General features: G+C 41.3%; 1 protein-coding gene across 2 annotated transcripts; it reads right to left on the bottom strand.

Annotated features, from left to right (window-relative positions):
• Positions 1-3,855: 3,855 nt before the first annotated feature.
• Positions 3,856-10,514, bottom strand: LOC146611413 (microfibril-associated glycoprotein 4-like). 2 transcript variants are annotated; one of them, XM_085344079.1, is made up of 7 exons: positions 10,411-10,514; positions 10,210-10,270; positions 6,120-6,278; positions 6,001-6,039; positions 5,737-5,833; positions 4,361-4,528; positions 3,856-4,109 (listed from the first exon to the last, which is right to left on the bottom strand). In XM_085344079.1, the coding sequence occupies exons 1-7, from the start codon at positions 10,512-10,514 to the stop codon at positions 3,856-3,858; spliced, it is 882 nt and encodes a 293-aa protein (XP_085200205.1). The 2 variants fall into 2 exon arrangements, with proteins under 2 accessions (XP_085200205.1, XP_085200206.1); XM_085344080.1 differs by lacking the exons at positions 10,210-10,270; positions 10,411-10,514 and adding an exon at positions 7,514-7,543.
• Between the last annotated feature and the right edge of the window lie 1,089 nt (positions 10,515-11,603).

Below are 11,603 nucleotides of genomic sequence, written 5' to 3'. Positions count from 1 at the left end.
CAGGCCTGAGTTGGGCCTGGCTGAGGTCAAACGTGTCCTTAATAGTTATTAATAACTATTTAAGTTGCCACTCCTTTTGTCAAATGGTAATAGAAGCTGATTTTAAAAGCCAAGTAACATAACATAACTGTACTGTGAATAATGATATGCTACTCTGAAACTTTCACCACTTTTATTATGTAAAATCTACCAGGGGGAGGACCTCTACCTCCCACAGCCCGGATCATGTAGCACTGACTTTCACTAAATAAATTATAGTAAACAGGTTTTAGTGACTGAACTTATTTCTAGCTAGATAATCAAAATTATTTTTTCAACAATAAAGTCAGAGAAAATATGTCATCAATAAAACAGTCTTTTCTGAAAATAAAACTTTTTCATTATAAAAAATACTTTTGTTGCTGGTTTGGTTAAATTTCATTTCAAGCGTTGGCACACAGTAGCTGGCTTAAAACAGATTTCACAGATACCATCTTGAGCCAACCACAACACACAGGAAGAGGGTTATGTTTCCTGTTTTTGTACCATGTGTGACACACACTATTAGCCCTTGTGTTGTGTTCATGGCTTTTGTTACTGAGGCATTGCATTTTTGGTTTTTAAACCAATCCAGCCATGAAAATATATGCAAAATTACACAAAAATAACTGATACAACTGATGCAGATGAACAGCCAATCACAAGAAGGATACCAAAGATTAAATCGGTGATTGTAGCCAGGTGCGGTGAATGCTTCCTGCTATTGTCCTGCACTGTGCTTAATTTCTTCTATGTTCTGTTCTTCTAGGGCTAATTTACACTTTTACCTGATGAGCTGCTGTGATGTATTTTATTGTGTTTTACTGGTGTATTTTCATTTAGTAATATGTAGGTGTCATAATTTTTATTATAGGCAGAAAATGAATATTTATGTGTTAGAGAATTTTGTTTGTTTTCAGACGCAGCACTGACTGCTGTTTATTCTAGGACTTTCATTTGCAGTATTGTTTGTTGAGCTATTTAAAATAATTGAGATTCACTTAGTAGCAGTTTTTCATTTCTTAGTTTTTAGTGCTGTGGTGGCTGCCTCTGGCTTAATCGGTAAACTGGGAGTTCACTCACTTTTTGCTGTAACATAATCTGTTTGTATGTTTCTTTAATTTTGTGTTTAGGGTTGTTTTTATAGTTTGATCACTAATACAACACGCCAGTGTCCCAGCAGTGGTTACCTGGCTCCCAGCAGCAGAACTACAGCTGTCTTCCTATCCTCCTTTCTTTGGTTAATAGCCAGCCAGTGGTACATAACACACGCTGACTGTTGTGGCCTCTTAAGTGAAGCCTTTGCAATATCATAGAGACAGTCAGTGCTTTCTGAACTTCTTAAATTGTAATGCTACTGAATTTTTAATAGAACTGTGAGTGCTCAAAACAGGGCACTTAAGGCCAGATACAGTTTGTATCACACAAAGCCCACGTCGGCCATTAAAAACTACTCTCAGGATTTAGTAAATACACACAGTTCAATTTTGCAACTTAAAGACTCGAACGCTTCTGTAGGTTTTTGATACGGGCGACACAGGCGGTTGCCAGGGGGGCATCGTGGTGGGGTGCGGCATCACGGTAAAAAAAAAGAAAGAAAGAAAATTGCTCGTACTCATGCTGCCCCGACGTCATGCCAGCGCATACTGGGAATGGCATAGGCACCGATCGGTTTTCTATCGCCCATTTGCTGGGAGTAAGGGCGCATACATTTTTCTTCCAATACCGGAAACTTTCTGAACACCACTTATTTTGCATGGCTTGATGCATGCATACCCCAGTTGTCTTAACTGGACTATAAATATAACTATATACACAATCAACAGTCATTTGTAAAAACACTTTTAAAATGTAAAATCTTTAAGAAGCCCCGGTGCCAGGAACAATCCCCTTTAAGAACACTTACAATAACAACTTCATCCCAAAAGCCCACAGGTTTTAACCACAGCTTCCCAGCATCAGTTCATGTATGCAACTACACCTTTCCAAATCCCAGGGATCCTTTTAATGCATCGTTCATAAGATTTTTAAATTGATCTTCATCTGCAACACCTCTTGGGAGATACAGGGATAAGCTACACGTTGATGCGTATGGGATGTGCCGCATCCCTGACTCCTGATCGTAAAAGTCTATGTTGCAGGACAGTGGGAACCCCAGTGGTGGAAGTAAGTCAGCCCCAGTTATAAAGACCAGCAGCTCTTCAAACGTGTGGTCCACCTCTTGCTCTGTTAAAATACATACAACTGTTAAATAAGGTGCAATGTGTAGATTTATAATCAATTTAAGTGAAATTAAAGCTAATTATAGCTTAATGGCAAGAACGCGAAAGTGGAAAGTGCTAAAAAAAAGAGAATTATCCTTTTAAGTGAATCTAAATATTTCCCTTCTTCTGTCTAAAAAAAGCATCATCTCCTCTCTCTGTTTATACCAACTCTATTGTCTGACTGGCTTTTGGAGACTCAGATTTGAAGTTTGCCAAACAGAAAAATCGATATTGTTCACTGAATGTTTTCTAACAGTAAATATTTTTCAAACATTTGTTCCCAGTTTCTGTCTTTCCATGTGTTGTCCCTTAATCTGAACTGGAACCCAATGAAGCAGAGTGTAATGACCTCCTACGAGCCATCCTGTCACAGCGAGTGGAAGCTACAGTATCATATACTGGCTCATTGTGATTTACAATGTGAGCTATTCATGGTGGCCTAAAACAAACTGTGTGCATGCTCTTGTTGTTAAAGGGAATCACCCTGCGAAGCCACAAGTCAGCGTCACTAAACCTATATAACATATAACACATAAAAACATAAAATTACCACATTCTAATTGATAATTATGGAAGTGATTATGCTGTTATTGGTAAATGTATCTCATCACATTAGTACAGCAGTTAAATAATCTGTGTATACAGTATATCCATATATTCTTACAATGGCAGTCATACACACAGCAGCATTAATAACAGGAACTATTTCAATAATAGTGAATTCCACAATAATACAAATACTACTAATAATTATATTGTTAATCATTTATCTGTGAAATTGTACATTTATTGTTCTGGAATGTGTGCATTAGAGGAGCACTTAATTTTGCTTTATTTTGCTGGATTGTGTTTTTGTTCCTGTCTTTTGCATGTTTTTTCTATATGTGTTGCTGTGTGCATAAGCTGTTTGATGAAAGGCATCCTCAGTCTGAATATCTATATTTTCGTTTCTGAAGAAGGACGTTTGTGACTGAGACCAGTAGAGGGCAGCATTTCATGATCAGCCAGAGAATTCAGACAAAGATACAGAGACAAAGAGAGCACATCAGACAAAAACAAGTCTTTGCTTTGCTTCTTATTTATTGTCAGCATGTGAGCAGATAATGATTCACATGAGGTATTAGACCTCTGTCTACAGTTAAAGATGGTGGGCTTTATTTTCCTGATGCAGCTCAGGCAGTCTCAATGCAGCTGAACTCCTTCCTGGTGTTTCTACAACTAATAAAGTCCAACTTGAGTGAGATGGCCTCGACCAAAGCAGCCATATGTGTGTTGTTGTGTATGTGTAACCACAGGAGCTCTGCATTTCATTCATTACTGCTGTTTGATTTCACACACGTCTGTCATTGCAACATATTTATGGTGATGTATGAAAAACTGCTGCTGGTTTATTTTATTTGACTGCTTCGTTCAAAAACATGAGTCAGCTGTACTGCACTGGTGGATTTTCCTTTAGCCCAGCTTTAAGAAAAAACAGCTCAAAGAAAGGTTACATGATTAATGAGAGAAAAGAAAAGAAATTAATCATCAGAAAGCAGTTGCTAAAATTTTGCTGAATGTTTGTCCTGCAGATTTACTGCACGAGACGAAACCTCATGCTCATGGCCTTCATGGAGTAGCCCCAACCCTTCCATGGGTACCACTCCATTCCAGTTGCACCATAAGTGCTCATAGCTCCCCAGCGATAAATACCATTAGGGTTTACATGGTGACAGTTGTTGTACCAAAATGCCCCCAGGAATGTTTGGGCACAGCTACCGGAAGACCCATCCTGATCTTTGTCAAAGGTGGAGAACTTCATTCCATTGTGGTAAGTCAGACCATCCCCTGCAGAAACACAACAAAAACAGAGAGTTTTTTAAATAAACTTGCTTCACACAGGCATCGTGTACAGCATGGCAAAACAAGGAACAACCGGAGGACTGGTGCTATTTATACACAGTCACAGGAAACAGATGAGACAAGAATATTTGAGAACAATGAGGGAATAAGTGAGGACTGGGACAAGAAGTAAAACTGACATGCATTAATCATTTGTCTTTTACATAGATTCTTTACCTCCATATCACCTCACTTACCTGCCCCTCCATTATTGAATCCAGCAATAGTCAGTTTGTATCCGTCACATTCAGCATCAACCTTGAATGAAGAGTAATGAGCAAACACTTCCTTTCCCAGAAAATCCCTCATGTCGACCCGCAGCTCAGATTTTTGCTGGGATGTCAGGGCACTGACGATGTCAAGACCTGAAAACACACAAACACACACTGATAATGAAGAAGTATAAAAGCTGACAGAGCTGGAAATCATTCAGTAAAATACCTAGTGATCTGCGATTATAGAGTTTGCTGGAACAAACTGCCTTTAAAGAAATTGTACAATACAGAGATTGGCTGGCAAAACCCCATCACCACCTCCTTGCGGTGCCAGCTGACAACCACGACCGTTGGGAAGTGGGCCAACGGCGAGGGTCGTTGATGTCAGGGGGAGCGACGCACCGGTCAACGCATTCTTTGGTTGCACCGAATGCAATGCCAACCCAAAATTTAGACACGAATATTAGGACATCCCCCAGAGACGACCTGTGTCATCCTCGCCCAAATGACGTGAGAAGAGGACGAGGGCTAGCTGCCAGTGGACGAGGGAGGCCAAAGAAGGTAGTCCAATTACAACGCCTCAGTAGAGGCTCAGCTAGAGTCTCTCCGGTAGTTCCACAGCAGTACAAGAGCAGCATCTACTGGCATAATGAAATATAACCATGGTCTGGCAACACATAACAATGTCAAAATAAGTCACAATAATAAACAAAAAATAAGGGGGTAATTGGTTTTCTTACAAAAATAACCATGTAGCTTTTTCCAACCTGCTACACAGGCACTCCTTTTGGCTGCAGTGGTTATTATTATATTTACATGCTTCCAGCTCCCGTTTCTACTCGGTGACAACTCGTACTTTTCAACTCTCCTTTTTCTCTCGAGGCTACATTCTTTAGGGTTTTGCCTGTAACACTCTGCTTATATTGCCTTCATATTAAATTATTTTTTGAATAATAATTTTTGAAAATATTGCTTCATGTCATTATGCAGCAAGTAGGGGTGACATGGGCCGCGAGACTGAGACACAGGCATTAGAGCCTCTTAAAGCATGTTTTGTTTGGAAGCGTGGAATTAGCATGGAATTTCCAAAAATAGAGAGGGCATAGTCTCACATATGAAACAGGAAAAGACCTTGTGTAATCCATTTATTTCAACAAAGTAACTGTATTCTGAGTACCACCTTTTTAAACCGAAACTGTAACAGAATACACTTACTCATATTTAGTATTTTAAATATGTGACGGCGGTATATGTACTCCGTTACTTTACAACACTGTGAAGGACTGAAGGTTTGAACAGTTTGAGAATGGTCAGATTTTAATTTAAATGATTTTGTCATAGACAAAATAAAGTCTCACCAAGCCAGTAATCTCCATTGGGGTTTCCGAAGCCCATCTTGTAGTGATTCCAGGGTCTGTAGAAGTTCAAGGAGCCATCCACCCTCTTGTGGAACACCTGGAAGAGGGGACAGTGTGGCCAGTTAATAAACATGAAAAATGTCAGGAAGTGAAATTTTCAGACAGCAGAGCTATGATTTTATAATTTCCTCCAGAAGGAAGTGTTCATACTGAAAAGTTACTTGACTGGAACTTTAACTGAAAAAAAAGAGAAAGAAAACTCACTGTCCAGCCTCCTCCCTCTAAGTCCATGTCACAGTACACCTGCAAACAAACATGTGTCACCTTTTAGCTTCTTGTAGCCTCAAACATTAGCTTTGTCTCCTACAGAGGCTGGACTGTACCTCGACAGCAGACTTTTCTCCAAAAGGGTAGATAGTGTACACGCCGCTGGGTCGGCTGCTGTCTTGTTGGTGGATGTCGTTGCAGTCCAGTGGCTGAATGATCTCTTTGGAACTTGTCAGCAGAGGAGCCAGGTGGAGGATGGCAAACACTGACAGCAGCTGGAACAAAGAGGAAGTTGTTGGTTTGATTGAAGGTGTCAGGAGTTGTTGTGTGGATGTGGAAAAGAGGGGACCCAAACGCTGAACTCGTGGTGAGGATTAAGGGTGTTTATTGGAGGATGAATGGATGAACAGAACAGGGAAGAAAGCAGGCTAAATGACTGAACTGAATGACTGACTGATCTGAACTGAAAGGCAAACGCGGAATTGACAGCAGTGACAACATCAATGACGCGACAACCCATATGGAAAAGATATATATATATAAATCTTATAAAGTTTGTATCTGTCTTGTGTGAAACTTGTATGAAAAGCAAACAAGAGTGAAAACAGATATAAGATCCCTTGAAAAATTATATAATGAAACTTGTATGTTTTGGATACTTACTAAAACAATGTATGAAGGTAATGAGAAAGTGGCCACTTTCATGAGTAATCACATATAAGTTTTTACTATTTCTTTTCCATATGGGAATGAACTGGTGAAATTGAGGAACTTAAATACACAGGCTGAATGATGACAATTGGAAACAGGTGAGTACACGGCTGAACTAACTAATGATGCATGGAATGAACTAGAACATAATACACTGGTGGACAGGCTGGCACAGAAAACTGGAAGTGAAAACATGGATGTGGAAAATAAACCAAACATGACAAAACTGAAAACGCTGGGTCAACGACCCAGGAAACTTGACAGAAGGAAGCTTTGAATTTCAGAGGAAAGATCAGCAGGCTCTTCGCTTCTTAACAAGCTCAGCAGAACCTGTGTTTCCCTCAGTGTTGCTTCTCAGGCTGCACTTAGCACTGTGTATTCATTATCAATATGTATTCATCTGCAAGCAGTCCAAGCTGTTGTGCATCTGTAGGCAACTTTGGAACATCACAGCTCCTCCTGTTGATGCTATTTTTGAATAAATCCCAGATTGCCCCAAAGACGAGCTCTAAATCATCTCTTCTTATCATTATTGCATAGGAAGTAACCCAGACAGTAAAGGTGACCTGTTGTCAGGTAATTACAGCCATGTGAAATATGAAGCCTGAAACAGTGAAGCTGGTCCTCTGCAGGACACTGTGTCAGTGTCACATTTTGTTTCACAGAGCTTTTAATACAAACCTGAACTTCATCCACTAATTTACATGGCTCAAGTCTAAAAGTCTAAAGACCATCAGTCCCACACAGGACACAAACTCTATTCTCCTGAGGTGAAAGGAGTTTTATCTTGCTCACGTACCTGTCCAGCCCATTTCCACTTGACATACATTGTCAGATTTCTGCTGTATTTAATGATCTGCTGATGTGGATCTGAAAGAAATAGACTGAGTTAAAGCAGAACATGCAGAGAAATCAGTTACCTACCTACAGAATTAAAGACAAACAAATCATTCAACAAATCAGTTATTAACAAATCATTTTTTAAAGTGTGCAAGCCGTTGTCGGAATTATAGTGATTGCAGTTAGTGTTCTATTATTTACTGTGGAATAGTTTCAAATGTAATGCTATTTACCTTTAGGGTAACAAAGAGGCTAGGCAAACATAGCAGAGCTTTTGCAACTCTGTGAGATGTCAGAAACTCACCTGTGTGAACTCACCTGTGAGTCTAACCGAATGCTCTTTGTTTCTTCAACTTCAGTGTGTCCGAGTGCCCCAGGTACACTGCTTATATCTGCAGGAGGGCTGAGATGTCACAGCAGGTGATTATTTACATTTCTCCTAAAAAAATGCATCAGCAGGGAGTGGCCAGCTTAAAAGAAATGTAGATATTGAGGTGTCATATTCTATTTACTGTTCCATACCATCATTCAATATGTTGATCTTTTGGTTCAACAGCTCCTATTCTTGCTGGTGTTATGCAAGTTACTTATTTCTTCAATGATGGAACAATACAGGTGTGTTTTAAATTGACCAATATTCTAGCACCAGGAAGAACCATCATCAGACTTTGTCATTTACAAAAAATATATAAAAAGACAAACAAAACAAAAGTGACCTGGTTATTAATAGAAGAAATTTTTGAAGAACAAAATCTCATAACGTTTAAAAAAAATAAACTGTACGGAACTAAACAGAAGAAAGAAGAAGAGAAATAACAAGTTAACATAAACCAGTGGCACACTCCACTTAAATGTGGCGATCGTGGCTCAAGAGTTGTAATCGGAAGGTTGCCGGTTCGAGCCCCGGCTTGGACAGTCTCGGTCGTTGTGTCCTTGGGCAAAACATTTCACCCGTTGCCTACTGGTGGTGGTCAGAGGGCCCGGTGGCGCCAGTGTCCGGCAGCCTCGCCTCTGTCAGTGCGCCCCAGGGTGGCTGTGGCTACAATGTAGCTTACCATCACCAGTGTGTGAATGTGTGCGTGAATGGGTGGATGACTGGATATGTAAAGCGCTTTGGGGTCCTTAGGGACTAGAAAAGCGCTATATAAATACAGGCCATTTACTGACGATGTGTCCCAAACTGGTAAAGTGTCTGGGCTGCCTTTCCTCATAACAGCCATCCCTCAAGATTTTCTCCATTTAAAGCAATGCATTATCAGAGACTGTAACATCTAGTCCTTTTTACTGAATCAGAACTCTGGAGTGATCCAGTGACCGCTGCGAAAGGGCAGCTGACAATCAGGGAAAGACCAGATGACAGCCTGGAAAGACCGCTAACAGGAGGGAATAGACCCTAACGGGGCTGGTGGGGGTTAACACCTCATACCAGCAGGATGCAGCGCTTTTTAGCGTACCTGGGTACACCCAATATTACTACGGAAATCTCAAAGGAGAAGATACCCTTAGGGTCTGCTAGAGCAGGGGCGGAAGAAGACGTTTTCCAGACGGATTTAATAGCAACGAACCACGGAACGGTACCAACGACGAATAGATCAACCAGTATTGCTAATAATGGACCATCAATGACGGTAGGAAAGAAGCTGCAGAACTGCATTTGTGGCTGGTCAAAACTAACAACTGACATGGGCCTTAAAATCCACCAAGGCAGGAAGAAGTGCCTCAGCGAGCTGAGAAAGGGGCCTCGCATTGACACATACTTTTTAAGAAGTAAGTCAAATCAGTCGACTGAAATCCAGAGGCTGGAGAATCCCCACAGTCCTCAGGGCATCAACACCCCGTTCAAAGTTCATTGTTGTACAGACTCCCCATAGTCCTCCCCCAGATTGGAACTCAGTCAAATCCAGCCAGTAGCAGTTCCCAGTCTAGATTTTAGCCAGCCACACCCAATATTAGATCCAAACTCAGGGCCCAGCCATTTATTATCGGTCCCTAGCTTGGAGTTTAGCCACCAACAGCTAGCAACACACTTGTGTATATATGTAAGCAGCCACAAGCAACACTACGTTCCAGCCCAGAGCTCATCCAGAAACAGCCAACAGAAACTTCCAACACTGAGTCTAGCCAACCACTACCAGCAAGGGGAAAGAAGATGGAAGGTAGGAAAAGATCAGATTCTGTGGCCCAGATCCAGTGAGAAAAGAGAGTGGGAAACCATTAACTCAGAACTGGCTCTTATACTAGATCAACAAAAGGGTCCAGTTGAAAGGAAGCTGGAGAACCCGGGAACCATCATCTACAGCTATGGGGCCGAGCGATTTGGAGTAAAGAATAAGACTCAGAGACAGCAGAAAGGCCATTTAAACCAGTTAAAGTCCAGGAGACAGCGGGAAATTGATAGATTAGTGAAAGAGAGAAGACAACTGAGGAAACACTGGAGGAGGGCCTATGAGACAGAAAGGGAGAGACTCACTGCACTGTAGGAGGAAATAAAGCAACAACTTACTAAGCATCGAAGAGCAGAAGAAGAAAGAACGTACAAGGACCCTCTTCTACAGTAACCCATAAAACTTTGTTAAGGGCCTTTTTGTTGAAGAGAAGAGCAGGTTCCTCAAAATGCCCATAAAAGACCTGGGAGATCATCTCAGGAAAACTTACTCTGATGATCAGAGGCATGAGCCAGTTACCATTCCGACTGATATGCCGCCTATCCAGGTACCTGAACACCACATGGACATAAGACCACCAACATGGAGTGAAGTAGAGAAGGTAGTGAGGCAGGCAAGTGTAGCATCAGCCCCAGGACCTAATGGCATCTCATATAGGCTCTATAAAAATACCCCACAAGTCCTCAAATACCTGTGGAAGCTGATGATGGTAGCCTGGCAGAAAGGAGTGATTCCAAAGGCTTGGCGAAGAGCAGGAGGTATTCTGATCCCTAAGGAGAAGAACTCCTCATCCATCAGCCAGATCAGCCTGCTGAACGTAGAGGGAAAGATCTTCTTCAGTGTCTTGGCCCAAAGGCTATCTACTTTCCTGCAAAGAAACAATTATATTGACACATCAGTGCAGAAGGCCAGCATCCGGGGCTTCTTGGGATGTCTGGAGCATGCCAGCGTCATCTGGCACCAGATTCAAACTGCCAAGAAAGAACGAAGAGACCTTCATGTGGTCTTTTTAGACCTTGCCAACGCCTTTGGGTCAGTGCCTCACGAGATCTTCTGGATGGCCTTCAACTATTTCAGCATACCAAACCACAAACCACACCTACTTTCGGGATTTACAGTTTTGTGTGACAGCTGAGAACACCACCACAGCCTGGCAGCACCTGGAAATTGGAGTTATTGGAGTTAATAGTTGGAGCTATGCCCACCAACTATTAATAGAATTGAATCATCTGTTTTTTACCTGTTGGAGTTCAGGGTCTGGTTGCTGGGCTATGATCAGCATTCACTCAGGTTTCACTATTGTTTATTGGCTAACTTAGCATTAGCATTCCGTCTGGCTAGCTTATTGTTAGCATGCTGTCTGAGCAGGTGCTTGCAGAAAGCCAAAGTTGTGTTAGACACATAATGCGGTTGTTTCTGTCCTGGATGCAGTTTCCATTTTACCATCATGCTGTACTCTTTTGTTCAGTAATATTGGTTGCAAATCCTTTACTGGCAATTACAGTCTAAAGTCTTGAACTCATGGACATCACCAGATGCTGGGTTTCCTCATTTACTGAAGGGCTTTCAGTGGCTATTTTTTGTGGGCCTTTCTGTCTGAAGTTTGGTCTTAAACAAGTGAAATAGATGCTCAATTGGGTTAAGATCAGACTTTAGATCAGACTTTAGATCTTAACCCATACAAATACAGGGAGTGCAGAATTATTAGGCAAATGAGTATTTTGTCCACATCATCCTCTTCATGCATGTTGTCTTACTCCAAGCTGTATAGGCTTGAAAGCCTACTACCAATTAAGCATATTAGGTGATGTGCATCTCTGTAATGAGAAGATAAGATAGAACTTTATTAATCCCTCGGGTGGGTTCCTCTGGGAAATTCGACTT

The sequence above is a fragment of the Diplotaxodon limnothrissa genome, linkage group LG20 (genome assembly GCF_057381915.1).
Source record: "Diplotaxodon limnothrissa isolate DT_005_m linkage group LG20, D_limnothrissa_male_GT1.1, whole genome shotgun sequence".
NCBI classification, from domain to species: domain Eukaryota; kingdom Metazoa; phylum Chordata; class Actinopteri; order Cichliformes; family Cichlidae; genus Diplotaxodon; species Diplotaxodon limnothrissa.
Note: the sequence above shows the minus strand (reverse complement) of the source record. Positions and strands in the feature narration are given on the sequence as shown.